The 22,550-nt window shown below is 38.2% G+C and overlaps 1 protein-coding gene and 1 pseudogene across 8 annotated transcripts in view; both read right to left on the reverse strand.

Moving 5' to 3' along the window:
• Nucleotides 1-1,860: 1,860 nt before the first annotated feature.
• On the reverse strand, nucleotides 1,861-7,371 carry LOC110260115 (glyoxalase domain-containing protein 4-like; annotated as a pseudogene).
• TMEM87B (transmembrane protein 87B) overlaps nucleotides 6,017-22,550 on the reverse strand; it is a 48,279-nt gene continuing 31,745 nt past the window's right edge. For 5 of the 8 annotated variants that reach the window (XR_014841192.1, XM_085018435.1, XM_085018434.1 and 2 more), the window contains 5 exons: nucleotides 22,057-22,130; nucleotides 14,733-14,803; nucleotides 12,360-12,412; nucleotides 10,621-10,651; nucleotides 6,017-9,473 (listed from right to left, as the gene is read on the reverse strand). Coding sequence is in view for 4 of the 8 variants with exons in the window: in XM_085018435.1 (XP_084874561.1) it covers nucleotides 9,414-9,473; nucleotides 10,621-10,651; nucleotides 12,360-12,412; nucleotides 14,733-14,803; nucleotides 22,057-22,130 (289 nt within the window). In the remaining 4 variants the exon portion in view is untranslated. Of the gene's footprint in view, nucleotides 9,474-10,355; nucleotides 10,445-10,620; nucleotides 10,652-12,359; nucleotides 12,413-14,732; nucleotides 14,804-22,056; nucleotides 22,131-22,550 lie in introns of all 8 variants that reach the window. The other 3 variants (XR_014841193.1, XR_014841191.1, XR_014841190.1) reach the window with 1 other exon arrangement.

Below are 22,550 nucleotides of genomic sequence, written 5' to 3' on the forward strand. Positions count from 1 at the left end.
AATTCATATAATAATTTCCCCGTACATAGGGGAAAAAAATGAACCACATGTCTAGAGGAGGAACATGTATAGCTTGGTTGGCTTTTAAACTCACAATTGCTTCCCTAGGATAGAGAATTTAAGTTGAATGAAAAGTGATATGGAGCTGGGAAAGGTGGGTTTTTTTTTTCCCTCAGTGAAGATAAGATTGCTCTATCACTGGAGTTCCTGTTGTGGCACAGCAGAAATGAATCCAACCAGTATCTAGGAGGATGTGGGTTTGATCCCTGGATTTGCTCAGTGGGTTAAGGATCCGGTGTTGCCATGAGCTGTGGTGTAGGTCGAAGACACAGCTCAGATCTGGCATTGCTGTGGCTGTGGTGTAGACCAGCAGCTACACCTCGGATTGGACCCCTAGCCTGGGAACTTCCATATGCCATGGGTGCAGCCCTTAAAAAAAAAAAAAAAAAAAGAAAAAAGATTGCTCTATCAGAAGGTGAGCTGAAACCCACTCTGAAATTTCATATGCTCACCCTGCCAGCAAGGTAGAACTATGGGGCTATGAACTAAGGTAGGGGCTATGATTTACAAGTAATTTCAGGTATATCATCCAGGAACTGGTATCTTCTGAAACAATCCTTTCTGTTTTCCTTAGTTTCTTCCCTTAAGTTTGAACCTGGCCCACCACTTTCTTTTCTTTTCTTTTTCTTTCTTTCTTTTTTTGGTCTTTTATCCTTTTTTAGGGCCGCACCCATGGCATATGGAGGTTCCCAGGCTAGGGGTCTAATCGGAACTGTAGCCGATGGACTACGCCAGAGCCACAGCAACGCCAAATCCGAGCCACGTCTGCGACCTACATCACAGCTCACAGCAATGCCGGATCCTTAACCCACTGAGCGAGACCAGGGATCGAACCCATGACCTCATGGTTCCTAGTCGGATTCGTTTCTGCTGCGCCACGACAGGAGCTCCCTGGCCACCACTTTCAATAATGAGTCTTATAGATTGGTTGTAACTGCTTGATTTTAGAAACATAATTTCAAAAAACATTTCATGATAAATATGTCCAACTTAATTCTGTTTTCAGTGATTAAAATTGATTGGTTTTGCAGAAAACAAAAAAGAAAAAAACCAGAAAATATTTTTAAAAACATTCTTAGGCTGAAGAAACCACCTAATCCATTTTTAAGAAAGCTAACATGTTCTCTCCTTTTGAGGGTTTATATACATATTATATATTTCTTTATAGTACATAGTATATAAAATATAAAGAGACTAGCACAGAGCCAGGCATAACAACACAACTCATTTTATCCTTTTGTTTTCTCTGGCTACTCAAAATTTTAAAGCAAGGAATGTGGGAGTGTTAACCAAATCTTTCGGTTCAAGGCAGGATATTTCTTTAAAAATTTTTATATGTCAAGGCCGCCAGAGTAAGACATTAGAACAGCTAACTATCATCAGGTGCTGAAAATAATCCTGCTCTAAGTAATTGACTTGGAGTTATTTGGATTTAGTTGTTCTCATGGAACTTATACTTATCAGAATTCCCTCTATCCCCAACCAAAGGTAATATTCCACAGAGCTGTCCCAGGCTGGAGGAGAAATTTTTACTAGTCAAATACAATTACACACAAAATGTGCCCTTCCAATGACAGGGCAGGCTACAGAGTTCTCCTCTAAATGGATGGATAATGATAGGATTTTCTCTCTAAAATATATTAGAGCTTTCAAAGGTTAAAATACACAAATCTTCACCACCCCAACTTCCTTGCTTGTACAGGAAACAACCAAACCGCAAGGGCATTTATCGCATAATGCACACATCAGGCCTCACTGTGTTTAACAGGAATCACAGATGTTTGTTCCACGTGGTATCTTCTAACTGGAAGCCTGTGGTTTATTTTGTTCAGCAGTCCATTCATCACTTTTATCTTCTGCCATTGCATCATCCAATAATTTGCTTCCCTCTGGATCCATCTAAAGAGAGTTCTCAAAAGGCATCATCTCTCACAAGGCAAATTTCATGTCTATCAGGGTGGGTCAAAATGAATCACTTGCACTGTTGCTTTCCCTGGAGGGTCCAGACTCCAGGGGAGTCAGAATCTTCTGGTTTGCCCTTTTCATCAAGTCTTCTAATTCTGGGGGCAAGAAAAAGCAATTCATCCAAAAGCTGCTGCATGGTCACCTGCCCCCTTGAGGCCATGTAGCTTCCACTTACACTGGTTGTCAGCAAAGCCCAGCACTCTCTGCAGCTTCACTGAGTGGCCACTCCACCTTCCTGGACTTGCTGACAGCCTGTCTAGAAGCGAGCGTGGTACCTGTGATGTCAGTTTCAAGTTTGCAGACTCAGATGCCATAATTGTAATTCAGTTTGGCAACAAAGTGATCATCCTCAGGCCTAAGTCCCACCATTATTTACACCATTTCCCATCACATTACAGGCAGCTTTGCAGCCCTCGTCAAATTCCTCACTCCAAAGAATCTTCATTCCTAGGACATCACAATAGAGACACACTGTCTGGAAGCAGTTTCCCACTTCGTTTTATTTTATTTTTTTGTCTTTTTGTCTTTGGGGCCGCACCCGCGGCATATGGAGGTTCCCAGGCTAGGGATCTAATTGGATCTACAGCTGCCAGCCTACACTACTGTCACAGCCATGCCAGATCCGAGCCTCATCTGTGACCTACACCACAGCTCGCAGTAACCTGGATCCTTAACTCGCTGAGTGAGGCCAAGGATCGAACCTGCAAACTCATGGTTCCTAACTGGATTCGTTTCCGCTGTGCCATGATGGGAACTCCCCTTTTTGTTGAATTTAAAACTGACAGCATTCCTCTTTAATATGAAGGATTTCTTTTAGCATTTCGAACTTGAGGTGCAAGTTCTGCCAGTCTCGATGACCACTGACTCCTGGAAATGAGGTTTTGCAAGATCCCCAGCTCCATTCTGCTGCCTGCAGGATGTGGGGATGTGGACCTTTAATTTTGAAGGCTACTGCTGGGATGGGGAGCAGCGTAAACACCACTCAGCTTGATGGTCTTACGGAAATTCAAGCATTTTTCTTGAGTAAATGCTCCTATGTTACTGCAAGACTGGTCAACTTCCAGAGTTCTGAAAAGACAAATTCTGAAAGTTTTCATGGGTTTTTTTTCAATGTTTTTTAATTTTTTTTTAATTTATTTTTTGTCTTTTTGCCTTTTCTTGGGCCGCTCCTGTGGCATATGGAGGTTCCCAGGCTAGAAGTCTAATTGGAGCTGTAGCTGCCAGCCTATACCAGAGTCACAGCAACGCGGGATCTGAGCCGAGTCTGCAACCTACACCACAGCTCACTGCAACGCCAGATCGTTGACCCACTAAGCGAGGCCAGGGATTGAATCCGAAACCTCATGGTTCCTAGTTGGATTCGTTAACCACTATGCCACGATGGGAATGCCTTTCACGGTTTTTTTTAAAGGGACAAACTCTCAGAGGTCTTTAGGGATGTCACCTCACTTTTCCCTGATGTCACCTCACTTTATTTTTTTAAGCAGTTTACACAGTTGGACTCAAGCCAAACTTTGTCTCCTATGCTAGTGAAAATCTACTTTTTTTAGCCTTTGATGGGTGCATGGAGTCTGCACCACACATGCACATCCAGGGCGAGCCAGTGATCTGGGAGATTTATACAAGAATGTGGGGCTTGCCTTCTTTGGATCTTTTAGAAATTTGTATTTCCTAGCTGCTGTCGTTCTTCTAAATTCTGTCTTCCAGTTCAACAAATAAAATTCAGGTTTTATATCTGGGTTTAATCTCCACTTGGCACAAACTGTGGTCTGCTCTCAGAGTAAAAGCCATAAAAATGGGAAATGCACCCAATGCAATACCCTGCATCCAAGTGCTAAATACCTTTCAGAGTCTCCCCCCACTCCCCCTTTTTTTTTTTTTTTGGTCTTTTTGTCTTTTTAGGGCAGCACCTGCAACATGGAAGTTCCCAGGCTAGGAGTTGAATCGGAGCTGTAACTGCTGGCCTACACCACAGCCACAGCAACGCCAGATCCTTAACCCACTGAGCAAGGCCAGGGATCAAACCCGAAACCTCATGGTTCCCAGTTAGATTGTCTCCATTGTGCCGCGACAGGAACTCCAGAGTCTCCTTGCTTTTTGTCTCTCTCCAATGTCATCCAGAAGTTGTTCCTCTCATTTATTTATTTTTTGGCCATGTCCATGGCATGTGGAAATTCCTGGGCCAGGGATCGAACTTGAGCCACAGCAGTGACAATGTCAAATCCTTAAGCTCTAGGCCACCAGGGAACTCCCAAGAAATTGTTATTTTATCTGGATATGTTGTTGGCATGGAAGTTTGGTCCTGTAAGAGGTACTTCTCCATTCAAAACTTGAAATCCAGAAACACATTTTATAAAGTCATTGTAAAAAAAGCAATTTCTTAGTGAAAAGGCTAGCTTGTTCATTTGTGCTTAATAAAAATGTGGCTCAGCGGGAACAAATCTGACTAGGATCCATGAACTTGGGTTCAATCCCTGGCCTCACTCAGTGGGTTAAGGATCCGGCATTACTGTGAACTGTGGTGGTCGCAGATACGCCTTGGATCTAGCATTGCTGTGGCTGTGGATTAGGCCAGCGGCTACAGCTCCGATTCAGCCCCTAGCCTGGGAACCTCCATATGCCGAGGGTGTGGCCCTAAAAAGAGAAAAAGACCAAAAAAAAAATGTCTAAAAATTATTTGGAAGTGGATATTTTCATGCCATTTTTTTTTTAAAAAGGATGATAAAATTTAGGACTCCAATGTTTTATTTTCAAGATGCTCAGTAGTGCTAAAAATAAAATGGATCGTCTCTAACTCTTGCACTCCACTATGCCCCAAGGAAATAAATGTCCTTTTATCAGATTAAGCAAAGAATCAGAATTATGACTATTTATGTAAAGAAGGAAAGACAACACAGTCGTATAAAATGATGTAGCAAGGGATAACCCAAGCATAAGGAGTGTATAGTCCAAGTTTTGAGGTGCAGTTGGACCATGTTGTGGCTCCTCTCCCTTGGACAGCAGGATTCAGGGTTGGCAAAAGCAAATTGGAGACAGGCTTCAACTCTGGCCGAGGGACCTGGGGCCAAGGAAGCTCTCCTGGTTCCCCCTTCTCTCACCTGTACAATGAGCTCAGAGGCCCCTTCCAGCTTTCAAGTTCCCATTCTGAGAGAGACTGGGAATATACCACATGAAGAGTTTTGCCTTTTTTTTTTTTTTGCCAGGATGGTGGCACTCTTTGGGTGCATCTTTTTAAATTTTAAAATTTCATCCCGAAATTAGCATTTGTTAAGTAAAAGTAAATAAAAAAATTTAAGGACAAGAGTTAGTGGCCAAAAATGTTGTGATTAGACCTCTTCAGAGACATTACTTTGGCACCATCTACTGGATAGCTTTTAAAAGTATTCCTGTGTATAAACTCACTGCAGTTTCTTCTTACTTTCCCAAAACGACTGAAAGGAAATACTGCCAAAATTTTTTACATCCGAATTCAGTACTATCCCAACTTATGCTAGTAGGAATTTAGCATAAATCCACTCTCCGAAGGGGTACAGGACATGCCCTGGGTAACTTCATTTTAACACATGTAAATAAATCTTAGGAGTTACCGTCCTGGCTCAGCCGAAATGCACCTGACTAGTATCCATGCAGGTTCAATCCCTGGCCTCGCTCAGTGGGTTAAGGATCTGGCGTTGCCGTGAGCTGTCGTGTAGCTCGCAGACACAGCTGGGATATGGGGTTGCTGTGGCTGTGGTGTAGGCCGGCAGCTGCAACTCCAATTCAACCCTTAGCCTGTGAACTTTCAAATGTGGCACGTGCGGCTCTAAAAACACAATAAAATAAAATACAATAAATCTTAAGACTGTGTTTGGATTTCACAGAGGAGTTTGTTTCAGGTGAGCCTCTTTTGAGAATTTTGCTAATGTCCTGCCATTTACTGGAGTCTCCATTTCCTACTAAGTTTACATAATTTTAGCACTAATAGATATTATCAAGAAGCAGTCACCCAAAATTTCGGAAAGCATTTTATTAAGACAGAACAAATATTAAGGCACAAAAATACATTAGTTTTTGTCAAACAAAAATCTTTGAAATAATTTTGTCCTACATTCAAAGCAACTTCTTCCAAATTACACAATAATTTAATTTTTAAATAAAAAATATATAACTTCTTAAGCCCCTAAACTCTCTCCCCAAATACATGTTTTCCTAGATCTAAAGTTTCTTATTGAGCTCCTGTATTATAATGCACATTTCCTTAAATCTAGTTTTGTCACATATATATTTGCTCTGTTTAGTACTTTAATCGATTTGTTAAAATTTTTCTTATAAGGCTTAGTGTTTTGTATTGCTTATCACATGCTGTTGATCCCATAAAGACAGAAGTACCCAAACTAGGGACTTATAAATGTAGCATAACAGGTCTCATAAACAGTCATGCAGAGCCTAGTGCAACAGACTCAACCCCCTTTTTAAAAAAGGATATAAAAATCAACCTTACATGTACTTTTTTTTATACTTTCAGTCTTCACATTATAGTAGTGCAAATATAATATGTGGTATTGGGGGCGGAAATCAGTACTTTCTACAGGATGTATGAAAGATTTTGAATATGATTTTCTTTACAGGAAAAGTGTGGGACTATCTTGTCTCTTGGGCTTAAAAAATTCACATATTCATCCATTTTTCCTTCTTTTCAAAATAAACTTAAATATCCTTTAAAACAGACACCAACTCAAATCATGAAGATTCCCTTTTAAGCAAATTTCATACACCACATAAACTGAACATCAATTGCATAACAAGAACACTTAAGTGTTTTGCTTGGAAATACATACAACTGGACTCTTACCCTCAGACCCATTCATTGGTAGGAAGACCCATCTTGATGGCATCTTAAGAATAAATTGATGGATGGCATAGCCTCAAAGACCTCGATTACCCATTTCTGGAAACCTCGTGCAGAAGCCGGGGGTTGAGCTGTACAGCGGCCCTGAGTGCTGCTTCTCCCATCAGAACTACAGCTCTGGCCGAGGGTGCCCCTCCTGCATATATGAGGGGCCAGGCAGGCCCTCGGTAGGAACACTCAGTCAGGTCCTGAGTCACCAACAGACACCACTGTCGTCACTGAATGTGACAGGCACGGCATATGCCCTTTGAAAAGCACTTCTGACAAGGCTATCAGGAGAGAATACTGCTTTCTGTGATGATGAGAAAAGCCTGCATTTCAGTGTGTACCTGAGTGTATAGGGAGCAGCATTTATCTTGCCAGCTGCACAAAGAAGTGTCTTCGTAAACACAGTCCAGGTTACGCTGGAGGCATTCTCCCTTATTATTACACGTACCGTCTCCTCTCTGCTCGCACATCATTACCACCTGCATCTGGAAGCCCAGGATTCAACATTTCAAAATTCAACTACAGCCTTGTGAGTTAGGAGTCAGTCTGCTTCAAAACACTTGGGGCGTGGTATTTGATACAAACGTTAGGGACAGGGAGGCAGGGGTCACCTCCAGCTCTGAAACTGGGCTGAGGATAAAATACATCAAAACCAGAATGAACATAAATGCTGGGAAATGTAGTAGGTGGGAGCCCATTATTGTGGCATAAGCAGAAATAAGGAAGGGCACCCACACTGAATTAGACACTCTTTGCTTGGGAAGGGTGTCCTACAGCAACGGCACCATGAAAGCCGCGCCTTTCTTACTACAATTCGATATCCCCTACTGAAAATAAACTTCAAAGTATCTTTTAAGAGATGTTACTACTAAAATCTTTTTTACTAACCTCCATGAAATGAGTAAATGAGAAACCAATTCAAAAGGTGGGCTTCTGAAAGAAATAATTTTGTGTTGTGGCTTCACATTGGAAAAAAAAAAAGGTTATAATTTAAATGTTTGTACTGGTTAAGACTTTAATGCCTTTTTTTTTTTTTTTGGTCTTTTTGCTATTTCTTGGGCTGCTCCTGCAGCATATGGAGGTTCCCAAGCTAGGGGTCAAATCGGAGCTGTAGCCGCCGGCCTACGCCAGAGCCACAGCAACGCGGGATCCGAGCTGCGTCTGCGACCTCCACCACAGCTCACGGCAACGCCGGATCCTTAACCCACTGAGCAAGGGCAGGGACCGAACCCGCAACCTATGGTTCCTAGTCGGATTCGTTAACCACTGCGCCACGAGGGGAACTCCAAGACTTTAATGCTTCTTAATCACAACCTCTGAAGTCATCCTCAACTCAGGCTGTTAGAACTCCTTCAAAGAAAGATACAGAAGATTCTGACTTTAATTCCTATTCTAAATATCCACTAGCCCTGTATCTTTGGTCAGAAAGCAGCAAAACAGTCACCATTTTCATCATACTATATTCAGTTACTTTTCAAGTTTAGAATATTCTGCATTAAAAAAAATTTTATATTTTCAATCACACATTACATACATTACACAGACTGATGTAGCAAAATAATGTATAAAACAGGGTTTAAGGTTTAAAAATTAATTACAAGATTAACAGTAAGGTACTATGCAGTTAAATATAACACGAAGGTACTATGCAGTTATATATGTTTTGTAATGAAACCAAACATGCTACGATTATATAGAAGGTTCTAGTTTCCTCGAGGTTCACTGGTGATGGGCCCCCCAGCTTGGCAGGGAGGAAGTGCTGTGACAGAGCCATGTGGCCAGGGGACCCTCCTGCCCCAGGGGGGTTCATGTGTGCATCTGGCCTGAGTGAGGGGACGCTGGGAGGCCAGGCCATGGGGAGTGACCTCTCCCTCTGGGTACTGTGCTCCCGGAGTTCAGACAGAGAAGGCCAATGCGTGATTTGACGTGCGTGGCGTTAATTACACACAAGGGCTTTGTGTGTGCACACGCTGAGCAAAACCAACCATAGAAACATCCGCATGTTCCAACGTCAATGGAGTTGTACTTGTTATCAAATCACTTCAGCATAAAACTCAAAATAACTATAAACCTAAGAGACGGAGGCATTGCTTTACCACACTTCACAAGACTCACGTCATCCGTTTCAAAGGTCAGTGGAAGAACAGTAGGAGTGTTGATGTACAAAGATTATTTTACTCTGGAATGGTCATATTTTCCAGGAAAAAAACAAAGAGAACCCAAATCCACATGCCTGCCACCCTTCAGCTCAGGGCATCTGGGCACCTATCTCTATTGTGATACTTCTCTCTCAGATGACTGCCAATCTGGGCAACTTCATGGACATTAAACTCACATTCAAGGTTCAGCTTTAAAAGGGTTGTGAACCCTCCCACCATCTGAACTCTTAATTTCAATCCACAGATTTCCAAGAAAATACAATAAAAACTTGTACTATCGCAAAACCAAGTTCTCTTTTAGTCTTGAGGAAGTTCCTTCACTGTCATGTAGGTTTCATTGATATGGATCCCAATCACATTATCTTTTCTGAAGAGAACATTTTTTCTGCCATTTCAGATCTGGTCATAATTTCCTTTAAAAAAAAAAAAAAGAAGATATTCATCAAAATGTTGCTGCTCCTCCCAGACCTACCACTATTCTCTGCAGAGCAGTCACAATTTTATGGGGTACCATACACTCCACGACATACGCAAAAGTATTAGATACAGAAAATAAAAACCATACAATCCAGACTTCCTAATAATGGAGAAGAGTCAATTATCTCTTGAGAAGTTCAGAAAACTTTTGAACTTCCTGCCAGCTAGAAAACATTTCTAGCTCAGAATCACCAGTGAGAGGCAGGGACAGACTAACAAGGATTTCTTAGGCATAGCTCGTCTAGGGATGTGCCTGACTTTACCAGTTATGGCGTTTTTTAAATTACAAATCAACTATTCAACAATTGAATACCGTAAATGCCCTTTTAAAACTCCCTGTCTTTCTACAGGGTTATAAAGCCTACAGTTCAACAGTTTTGGAGCAAGGGGCGTGTTTACAGCAGCCTTTTCAAAACTTCCCATCCCGCTACGGTCAAATCACCACGCTGATGCCACTGTCTCTTCCCTGACCTTGCAGTGAGTAGATGCAGCTTCTCTCATATTGTGTAGGCACCACGTGAATTTCTCCTTAGCCACCACTGATTTCCCAACCCCATCTTCCTCTGAATAAGCTGGTGGGCCCCGCATCCATCCTTTAATCCTTACACTTCAGATTTCTTCCTGTCTTGGGCCACCCCCTGCAGTGTCCCCATGATCTGTAACCTTCAAACCTTCCTCATCTACATCTTCTATTCACAGTTCCTACTTAGTAAACATAAATCAGTTAGAAACTCTATGTAATACACCTAGGAAAATATCTACAAGTGTGAGAGGTTAAATTAGACAAACTACCCCTTTAAAGTCTTCTAAGCTCTTACCTACATACAGGATGTGAGAAAATCATAGGCTCAAAATCTCATGAAATAATTCTTCCCTCCTTTTACTCCAATAAGCATTTTTCTTGCTCCTGTTTTAAATGAGGATCGAGTTCCTTTAAACTTTACCCACAAATCAATGCATAGTCTTTCAATCTGCTCAATTTGTAATCATTTAAAAAAGTAACATTCAGACTTCCTTTCTGAAATTACATTTCTATTTTGTGAAAATAACTAGCTCCAAGAAATAAGCAAAAATATATTTTACCTCATCTGAATCCACTAACACTGGAAGAGCTCTGAAATAAAAGGGAAAAAAAAGTTGACAATGTTATTAAGAGGCCAGCGTATCTACAGAAGCTGAACACAGCATATCCTACGATCCACTAATCTCCACTCCTGGAGGACACGGGTGACAGAAACGAATACGTAGTGTCACCAACAGACACGGAGAAGAATATCCTTAGCAGTGTTGTTCTTAACAGATAAACTGGGATGCTACATGGCCAAAAGAGAGGTATGGATTACTGAGGGTTCAAATTTTAAAAACTGACACAAATAATCTACAGTTACAGGAGCTTTGGGAGAATGGGTCCTGATACAAGAGGAAAACAAGATGGTTTTACAGGGTGGTAGTGATGTCTCAGTTTTTCATCTGGATATCTGGGTACTGGCTACTGGGTATGTTTATACGAAGAATTTATTGAGCTATATATACCTGAAATTTGTGCACTTAGAATTTCCAGAATGGGTGTTATACTTCAAAAATTTCAGTTAAAAATGAACTGAAATATGAAAATAACTACAACTTCAAAAACTTGTTGGAAACAATGACAACAAAAACAAATCAAGACCAGTAATACTAGTGGCTAAGGTGTTGGAAGATCAAGGACTAAACCTTTACTAATGAATAATTCCAAACACAATGAGCACCCAATTCCGTCTTTATTTTTTAAGCCTCTGCTTTTTTTTTTTTTTTTTTTTTTTTTTCCTTTTTGGCTGTGTTCATGGCATGTGGATATTCCCAGACCAGAGATCGAACCTGTGCCATAGCAGTGACCCAAGCTGCCACAGCTGACAACACCAGATCCTTAACCTGCTGAGCCACCAGGAAACTCCAAGCCCCTGCCATTTTTCTCTTTGAAAAATGTCTTTTTTTTCACTTTTTAGGGCTGCACCTGCAGCATATGGAAGTTCCAAGGCTAGGGGTTGAATCAGAGCTACAGCTGCTGGCATATGCCACAGCCACTGCAACTCTGGATCTGAGCCGCATCTGTGACCTACACTACAGCTCACGACAATGCTGGATCCTTAACCCACTAGCGAGGCCAGGGATTGAACCTACGTCCTCATGGATGCTAGCTGGGTTTGCTAACTGCTGAGTCATGACGGGAACTCCTGTACATTAATTTTATGTTAAAGTTTTCTGAGTGAACACAAAGAGGTTCCCAAGAAACTAAAATTCTGGAAACTATCTTGGGTTATATTATTCTACTCATTTTATATAATTGGTTCATGGCAACACAAAATAAGATATTTTAGTCTTTTATAGGCCAGAGGAATTTTTGTTATCAGGCAGACCTTCTATTTACAGAAACAAATTGTAGAGAGTGATGACTCTCTAAGATGTAAAGAGAACTTCATGGGAGCCTTATTATTCTCTCCTTCAAGAAGTGTTGGCACAAATAAGTTTGGTCTACTTTGGTGGTTACCTTCTAAAGTACTTAATAATTATTTTCCAGATCTGGAAGATAACCGTTGCCAACTAACCTGAATCTCTCCACACATACATTTGCTCAAAAAACTATGAAATCTCTAAAGATTACAAACAAAACCACACACAACTCATGGTCTTCAGCAAAACCAGAAGAACACGGCAAATCTGAAGTTACGTATATGCAGAGAAATAAGTGCCACTTCCAACAAATCCCCTGCTGTCACTTCAAGCTTGTGAATGGGGAAAGAGAGACTAAATTTTAGATTCAAACTGTAACAGAAGATATTTACACATCCGTGAATGAAGAGGGAATATTTTCCTCCACCCACTTCAAATCTTCATCCTGTAGAAACAAATATTTACATATTAGCATTTGCTTAATATCACCTGAAAGCAGAATTTTTAAATAGAAGGTTTATAAAATTTAAGCATTTAAATTCAAATGCTTCATTTTAATTTCTAAATATCATAAGAAGTTGGCACTTATGCCACACAGATTTTTCTTCTTTCTTTATTTTTGCTTTTTAGGGCTGCACCCGCAGCATAAGGAAGTTCCCAAGCTAGGGATCAATTCGGAGCTGCAGCTGCCAGCTTACACCACAGCCACAGCAACACCAGATCCTTTACCCAATGATCGAGGCCAGGGATCAAACCTGCATCATTATGGATCTTAGTCAGGTTTGTTACCACTGAGCCATGACGGGAACTCCGTCACATAGATTTTATGCCAGTGTTTTCTTTAACAGTCAAACAAACATTTGGATTTCAGGTTTTTATACTTCTTGGTTTTAGATGCAGTGGTGTTATTTTTTTGGCTTAAAAACAACAGTAAAAATACAAAGAGCTGATTTATGAGATAGGAAACAGCATGAATAGATTTGTATTGATTTTTTGTTTCCATCATTTCCTATGCCTCCTAGTTTGTTCATTTCAGATTGTGAATTTATAATTTTTCAACAGAGAAAGATGATGGTACAGATTTTCTAACTTTATAAAGGCTTATTTATTTCTATCACTTGTGTCTATGCTCATCTCTCTGGAGGAGAAAAGAAAAGCAGATCAGTTGTGGTATCTAAACCCCTTTTTTTTTTTTTTTCTTCTTTTTTTTAAAGAAACTTGATTATAGTTATCTCCTGGGAGTAAGAAAAATAAAAGGAATACTGAATATTTTGGTTTATAACATAAAATAAATCAATATGGCTATATATGGCTATAATATGGAATGTTCTGATTCTAGCATTAATTACATCTTGCTTACCTGGAGAGAGAGAGCGAGCAACTGAGCCAGTACTAAGAGGCACCCCAATCCTCTGAGTGAATCTCAGGGAGAAATGAGTTAAGGAGAGACAAAGCCCCCAACTTCTGATCAAGAGCTGACTACACGACTTAGAGAAATGAAAACGTTTTCCCTTGATATATGTGCACATATTGAGCTTTAAAATAAACTGAGATATATCCCTAAAATAAGAGGAAAATCTACAAGTTGAATAGTTCTAACACTAGAGAATTAAAACTGTTGTACTTTTTAAGGTTTAAATTACCATAAAACTACTTCAAAGAACACATTTTAAAGAATTATTAATTACCAAAAATAAAAATGAGAGAATTTATCAAAACCAACAAACGAAACTGTTTCATATGCCATCTGTCCTGTTAGAACTTAGATGTGTACATAAACTTGTACACATTATTAATCAAAACGTGTAATTGTAAGAAAGCCAAATATAAAACTGTGTAAAAAATAAAACTGTATGATAGGCATTTCTATTTTGTCTAATTATGTTTATAATTATCACTTTTAATATGCATAAAATACTTTAAAAAATCAAATCTACCCTATACTATTTTTCTTAAGCTTATGTGGTTTAAAGTCCTTTTCCAATAGATAACAAATGTTATCTGAAATGGTTTAAAAAACCACTTTTAACACAATACTGTAAATCAACTATACTTCAATTTTAAAAAAATCACTTTAAAATGGTGACAAATTAACACAGACTTTTACTATAACAAAGCTTCTCAATCTTGTGCATGTGAATTGTCTATGGAATCCTGTTAAAAAGCAGATTCGGATTCTGTAGGTCTGGGGTAGGCCTGAAATACTGAGTTTCTAACAAGTTCTCAGGTGACACTGCTGGTCCAAGGACAGAATTTGAAAAGTAAGGACTTACAACAGTTACAGTTGTCAGCATTGCTACTTGGTAACATATATTTTTATATAAAAAAAAAAAACTAGTGAAAAAATGTTCTCCTACAGACTTGTGGTTGCCAAGGGGGAGAGGGAGGGAGTGGGATGGACTGGGAGCCTGGGGTTAATAGATGCAAACTATTGTATTTGGGGTGGATAAGCAATGAGATCATGCTGTAAAGCACAAAGAACTATATCTAGTCACTTGTGATGAAACATGATGGAGGATAATGTGAGAAAAAGAATGTATATATGTAAGTGTGACTGGGTCACTTTTTTGTACAGTAGAAATTGACAGAACACTGTAAACCAACTATAATGGAAAAAATAAAAATCATTAAATAAAAAAGTGATAATAAAATGACAAAGGACCACCTGAAAAAAAAAATGTTCTCCTCAGTCAATGAATGTGACACTCATATAGATTTCTAAAGTATTAAAGACTGAGACTCTATTAAATATATACTATACTCACAAAATTATCAGAAGTAAGTTTAGCTGTTCCATTGGAAACCGTTTTCGAGACTCTTAATTTTATTCCTTCAGCTATAATGAGAAAAAGTATAGAAATACATAAAATTATAAAATAATATTTTCCTTTATAGCCTCACATTTAATAACCGTATAAAGAGGGTTAACAGTGGAAGCTTTGGGCTGGGTGCTGGTTTCAATATACCGTTTGGAAGTACAGGGGGGACGGCAAAAGTCAAAAATGTCAAACTGCAATAACGACCAGGTCCTCAAGTTGCTAGTGTGAATTCTGGTTTTGGAGGGGTTTAAACAAACAGGCAAACAGATAAATGTACACATTTCCTTAGACAGTTTCAATACATTCTAAAGTTTATGGATTTAAAAATCATCTTTGGCCATACTTCTCTGATGTATAAACTGTTAGAATGTGCTTATGGTATAAATAAAATAGGGAAGAAAATTTGTATTTCTTTATGTTTGAACAAGGCTCTTCTTTATGCCAGCAGTGTTAGCAGAGGCGAGGTTAAGAGCTCTTGGAATTCTGGCTCTATCTATGTAATCTTGGGCAAAGCAATCAACTTTCTGTGACTCAATGTCCCCACTTATAAAATGCAATGAGGTCTACCTTGGCTGATGAGCATTAAACAAATTAGCATATATAAGGTACCTGATAGATTTTAATATCACCTTTGTTACTACGATAATTTGCCAAATGTGCTTCTCCATAAACTAGGACAAGTGATACGATATGATGCTGTCAAGAGCATAAGTTAGTGCCTCAGTCAAAAATCAACTGACAAATGAAGCATCCAATTTAAAAATAATTTAAATATTACACTTATTTTGGAAATAAAGACTTTAGATATCTCCTATTATACTGGAATCGATCTGGTGCTGGTAAAAGTACATTCTTCAAAGTGTTATTGCATTAATAAAATAATCCGAAGCAACAACAATAACAAAATCCATTGAACGATATGTGTGGATTTATTTCTAGACTTTATTTTGCTACACTGATGTATCCCTAGCCTTATGCCAATATCGGACTCTCCTTATGAGTACAATCTGAAACTTTTTTTTCTTCTTATGGCCATGCCTGCAGCATATGGAGGTTCTTGGGCCAGGGATCAAATTGGAGCTACAGCTGCAGCCTACACCAACAGCCACAGCAATGCCAGATCCGTGCTGCATCTGTGACCTATGCTGCAGCCTGTGGCAACACAGGATCCTTAACCCACGAGCAAGGCCAGGGATCAAATCTGCATCTTCATGGATACTAGTTGGGTTCTTAACCCTCTGAGTCACAACGGGAACTCTGGTTTTGCACATTTTTTTCATTAAATTTATTAAAAAATATTTTATTTTTGAAGGTATTATAAATATTTAAAATTTCATTTTTCAATTATTTACAGCTAGTATATAAAACAACTAGTTTCTATATATTTGACATATATCCTATGACTGTTATATTCACTGATTAGTTCTACTGGTTTTTTTGGGGGGGGGTTTTGTAGACTTAGGATTTTCTACATACTTAACCTTGGTATCCACAAATAAAAACAGGTTTATTTTTTCCTTTTCACACTTTTTTATGCTTTTTGTATTTTTTGGGTTGGTTTGTGTGCTTTGCCGTTCTGCACCGGTCAGGACCTCCTGTCTGATGTTGAGTCAAAGTGGTGAGCAAATATCTTTGTACTTCGTTCCCAACCTTGGGAGGAAAACACTAATTATTTCACCACTAAGTATGCTTTGAGTTGTAGAGTTTTTTCTTAGCATTCTGTACTTTGTTTGCTAAGTGTTGTTGTTGTTTTTTTTTTTTTCCAATCCACAAACAGGTATTGAATTCTGTGACGTTTTTCTGTGCCTGAGATAATTATGTCATTTTTCTTTTTTTAATGTGATGAGTTACATTATATTACATTTTCAAATGTCAAAACAGCCTCGCAATCCTGGAATAAAGTTCACTTCACAATGATAGTCTTTCTGTATTCTGCTAGATTTTATTTACTAATATCTTTAAAGGGATTTTATGTTTCTACTCACTAGTGATACTGGTCTGTAAGTTTTTCTTCCTTCCTTCCTTCCTTCTTTCTGTCTTTGTTAAATTTTGGCACCTGAGTTGTGCTGGCCTTTTAAAATAAATTAAGAAGGGAGTTCCCATTGTGGCGTAACAGAAACAAATCCAACTAGTATCCATGAAGATGTAGGTTCAATCCCTGGCTTTGCTCAGTGGGTTAAGGATCCAGCATTGCTGTGGCTGTGTTGTAGGCCTGAAGCTGTAGCTCTGACTTGATCCCTAGCCTGGGAACTTCCTTATGTCATGGGTGTGGCCCTAGAAAGCAAAAAAAAAAAAAAAAAAAAAGGCTGGGAAGTAGTCCCACCTCCTCTAAGAGTTTGTGTAAGATTAGAATATTAGAATATTTCCTCTTTAAGTATCTGAAAGCATTTACTAGTGAGGCCATTTGGGCCTGGTACTTTATGGGAAGATTTTAAATTTCAAATCCAATTTATTTCATAGATATAGAACTATTCATATTTAGTGGCAGAGGTTACAATTAAGGTTAGTTTAACAACTTTTTTTAAGGAATTTGTTCATTTTATCCGAACACTCAAATCTGTTCGTAGTATTTCTTTACTTACTTTTCTTACTGTAGTAATGTGCTATCTTTTCAACACTGGAAGTTTGCCTTGCTACATTGTTTTGTCTTTATTTCTGGTTTAGACTAGCTAGAGGTAAACCTATTTTTATTAATCTCTTCAAAGAAACCACTTTTGGCTTTGTTGATTCTATTTCCCCATTTTCTATTTCACCGATATGACATTTAACTTTATTGCTTCTTTCTAATTACTCCAGGTTTAATTTGCCCCCCCCCCCCCCGTTTTTTAGGGCCGCACCTAAAAGGGCAGCATATGGAAGTTCCCAGGGGTCGAATTGGAGCTGTAGCCGCTGGTCTACACCACAGCTCACAGCAACGCTGGATCCTTAACCCACTGAGCGAGGCTAGGGATCAAACCCGCAACCTCATGGTTCCTAGTCAGATTTGTATCCGCTGTGCCACAACGGGAACTCCTAATTTGCCATTCTTTTTCTAGCTTCTCAAGGAAACATATTACCACTGATTTTATTTGTTTTTACGTTTTCCCTTTTTTCTTGCTAATATAGGCATTAAAGCTATTTAATTTTCCTCTAGAATTGGTTTAGCTACATTCTATAAAATGTGACATGTTCTGCTTTTATTATCATTTAGAATGAAACATTTTCCCTCAATCCCTGAGCTACGTAGAAATGTACTGCTTAATTTCTAAATATTTGATTATTTTGTAGATACCTTATTGTTATGTCTACACAGCCACAACAGGAACTCCCAGTCTATCTTATTCAATGTAGACTTGAACATTTAATCTTCAGGTGCTAGGTGAAATGTTCTATAAATATAAATCAGGTTAATTAGGTTGATGATTTTATTCAACTCTCATATATTTTACTGATATGTCGACTTGTTTTATTAATCATTGAAGAAGTGTTAAAATATCAAATTATGGGAGTTCCCGTTGTGGAGCAGTGGTTAACGAATCTGACTAGGAACCATGAGGTTGCAAGTTTGATCCCTGGCCTTGTTCAGTGGGTTAAGGATCTGGCGTTGCCATGAGCTGTGGTGTAGGTTGCAGACATGGCTTGGATCCCGCATTGCTGTGGCTGTGGTGTAGGCTGGTGGCTACAGCTCCGTTTAGACCCCTAGCCTGGGAACCTCCATATGCCGCGGGAGCGGCCCAAGAAATGGCAAAGAGACACACACACACACACAAATCAAATTATGACTGTATTTGTTTATACCTCTCTTTAGAGCTTCAGAATTCATGAATCAGAATTTGATAAAACTGTCATTAAATGTATACACATTTAGGATTATTATGTCTTCTTGATAAATTCATCCTTTTGTCATTAAGAAATGACACTTTAAACAATTACTGGCAATACTCAGCTTTGAAGTTTACTTTGTCAAATACTAACACAGCCACACTAGCTTTCTTTTGTGTTGAGTTTCACTGTTTTTTTTTTAACTATCAGACAATCTCTTCCTATTGAGTATGTAGTCCACTTGCATTTATTTTAATTATCAATATAGTTAGGTTATTTAAGTCTGTCTGCTTACTATTCAAACTGCAATTTGTTTTACATTTGCCTCCTCTGGCATTCCTTTTCTGTGTCCTTTTGGATACATTCCTTCCTTCCTTTCTAATGTTTCTTGGCTTATCATAATCTTCTCTGAATATATGTAAGAACTATATTATAATACTAAATTCATTTACATCTTTTTCTTTTGTGCTACAATCATACATTACACTTCTAAATACGTCATAAATCTCATGCTACTATTTTTGCTAAAAAGTTGATTGACTTTTAAAAGATTTATTTAAAACTAGTTTTTGCATTTGCCCAAGTATGTACTATTTTCAGTGCTCTTCCTTCATTCAGTTTCCTTTTTGTTGAATTTACTTATTTTTTATTTTTTTAATTTTTTGTCTTTTGTCTTTTTAGGGCCACACCCGTGGCACATGGGGGTTCCCAGGATAGGGGTCAAATGGAGCTGTTGCTGCCAGCTTATGCCACAGCCACAGCAACACCAGATCCAAACTGTCTGCAACTCATGGCACCACTGGATCCCCAACCCACTGAGTGAGGTCAGGGATTGAACCCGCAACCTCACGGTTCTTAGTCGGATTGGCCTCCGCTGCGCTAGGATAGGAACTCCCCTTTTTGTTGAATTTAAAACTGACGGCATTTCTTTTCAAAGTGAAGGATTTCTGTTAGCATATCTTCCAGTGCAGGTCTGCTAATGACCAATTCTTGTAGGTTTCATTTCTCTGAAACTATCTTCATTTCACCTTCATTTTTGAAATATATTTTTACTGGGTTTAAAATTCCAGGTTGATATATGCTTTTTTTTTTTTTTCCCAATACTTTAAGAATGTGATTCTGTTGTTGCTAGAACTCCACTGCTTTGGAAAAGTCTGCTGCTAGTCTCATGAATCTTTTTTTCTGGCTTCTTTTTAAGGTGTTTTTTTTTTTTTTTTTTTTTTTTAACCTTTGGTTCTCAGCAGTTTTTGACTATGATATCTAACAATGATTTTCTTTGTATTTATCTTGCTTGGGCCTCACTGAACTTCCTTGATCTATGTTGCTTCTCTTGATCAATTTTGGAAATTTTCCGGCCAATATTTTTTCAAATATTATTTATGCCTCATTCTCTCTTCTTCTGGAGCTCAACTATGTATACATTATACTGTTTAATACCATCTCACAGGCCACAGAAGTTATGTTCACTTTGTTTCCACTCTTTGTCTCTCTTTCCAGTTTGTAAAATTTACTTTGATTTGTCTCCAAATGCTCACTGACGATTACTTGGTTATATGCAGTTTTCTCATCTATGGTTAATCTCATCCAGTGGACTTATTTCAGATAATCTATATTTCAGTTTTAGTATTTTTATTTGGTTTTTCTTTTTAGTTTCCTTGTCTCTCCTGAAATTTCCCTTGTCTTCACCAATTTATTTCTAGAGATTCTTTAACATATTGATAATAATTATTTTTAAAGTTTTGTTAATTGTAATATCTGCACCACCCTAGATTTCTATTGACTGATTTTTCTCTTAACTATGGGTCACAATTTCCAGTTTTATCCCATGCCTAGTAATTTATCACTGTACACTGGACCTTGAGAATGAATGGTATGTTATAGACTCTGGATTCTCTTCTCTACCTCTGGGAAGTATGTTTTGTTCTAGCAGGCATTCAAAGTATTGCTGATTTTTTTGGGGGGCATGTGCTTTTAGATTTTATTAGGGTGTATTTCAGCTTAGCTTTAGTGCTAGGGTACATTTCAGTGGTCCTAGACGGTGGTCTTTACTTCTACGGTGTGACCTTCCTGGGGTTTTAATGTAAAGTCCAAGGGGTTTACCCAAGTACTTTTAAATTGTTGAGACATGTATTTCAAACTCTGCAGTGGTCAGCTACAGAAATTTCTGTTCTGCTTCTTAGCCTAAGAGCTATTGTTCTCCCTACCCATCCCCAAGCCCAGTCTCTTGTAGCCTCACTTTGCACATGACCAGTTCAGGCATAAACTTTATACACTTTGGAATTTCCCCCTTTGTGGCTCTCTCTCTTCTGGATTTCTTCCTTCAACTTCCAGGCATTCTTATAGCCCCAAGGTTCACTCTCCAATTCCTTGTACAGTAAGATTATGCCTGTCTAACTGAGCTCTAGCCACTCTGCTATCTCGTTGACTGGGCAGGCATTCTGGACAAAAGCTCTATAAATGTGGAACGTATTAAATGTGGTTCTCTTCTTTCAACAGTAAAATCTCCTCCAGTTTCTGCCTGCTTTTTGTTGCTCTCTAGTGCCTTCAAACAGTCAATTTTAAAAAATATTCTGTTCAGAGTTTATTCTAGTTATCAGGAAAATTAGCCCAATACAATTAATTCCATCATTACTGGAGCCATTACTTCAATACACTGAATTGTAATATCTTTGCTGTGAATAAGTTTCTCCGGTTTCCTTTCTTAATAAGACAGAAAAACATGAAAGAATTAGTCGTAGGTGAAAATCTTAAGAAGAGGTAACAGGAAGTGCAGACAGCGAAGACATACTGATTTTGTTGCAATTTTTGCTAACTGGAAAATTATAAAATTTTCACAGTAGAGAAACCAAAAAATTGTGGGAAAAAAATGTTACTAATAAGAGAAACCACAGTAAGAAGAAGAAAAAACAGAATAAAGATAAAATTACTCTTAACATCTGAGTTACATACTTATGTTGCCTTAACAAATGCTTTAATTACGTTATGGTAAAATGCATAAAATGATAATGCTATGCATAAATTAGTATAAAGATGAATATAGCACTAAAACCATAATTAGAAATGCTTTGGGGATGACCAGGAAATTTCAGATGTGCACAGTTTTAAAAAACAATAAGAGGTGATACGAAGAAATTTAGTAATCATTGTTAAGAAGATGAATATTATTTATAAGCTAAGCACAATACATGCCAAATCATTCTTGTGGGGAAAATAGTGTACCTGCTTTAACGCATGGACATTAAGAGCAAACGAGTAACAAAAGCTTAAACTATATTAATAATCTTGAGAATTTCATTACTGACTTTTCTTCCTGTGACCATCTACCATAATAGAGGTTTTAGCAGATAAAGTTTTAAAAATATTTTATAGGAAAAACAATGTATATTTCACCTTGCATCACAGGTAAAGGTACAATATTTCTTTGTTACAGTATATACAATGGCCACTTAATAATAAGAGAATAACTCACTTAAATTTTCTGATGTTACCATGAATTCTTCAATTTCATCATCGGAATCATCTATTAAGGGCATGAAGGCATATCTATATCAAAAACAAGGAGGAGTTTCACTAGTGTGTTTAAACTTGTTCAATTTTCAGTTTATATCTAAAACAGTCATCTCATACTTTAAGAAATATCTGCACTTTAAAAGTTTCTCATAAATTGAAATGATAAAAATTTAATTATTTTACTTTCAAATTGGCAAAGGTTATTGTGAAGAAACTGTGAAACTGGAGTTCCGAACCCATTTTTAAAAGCATAAGTGGATCAAATTCTTTGCAATATATAATATTCAGGGAAGGGAATTCTCTGCTGTATTTTTTCCTCCGCGTCAAGTTTACCTCCCTACCCACTATTTTTATCCCCTAACTAAAAAGAAATTGCTAATCTGATTAGTGAAAATAGAGTACACTGATTGAGCCACACTAAGTCCAACAGCATTCAAAAAGCATTTCTGATAA

This window comes from Sus scrofa, chromosome 3 (genome assembly GCF_054392235.1).
Source record: "Sus scrofa isolate SSC_HxYL_T2T_F1_AM1 chromosome 3, Sscrofa_HxYL_maternal_Yorkshire_Landrace_v2.0, whole genome shotgun sequence".
Lineage (NCBI taxonomy): Eukaryota > Metazoa > Chordata > Mammalia > Artiodactyla > Suidae > Sus > Sus scrofa.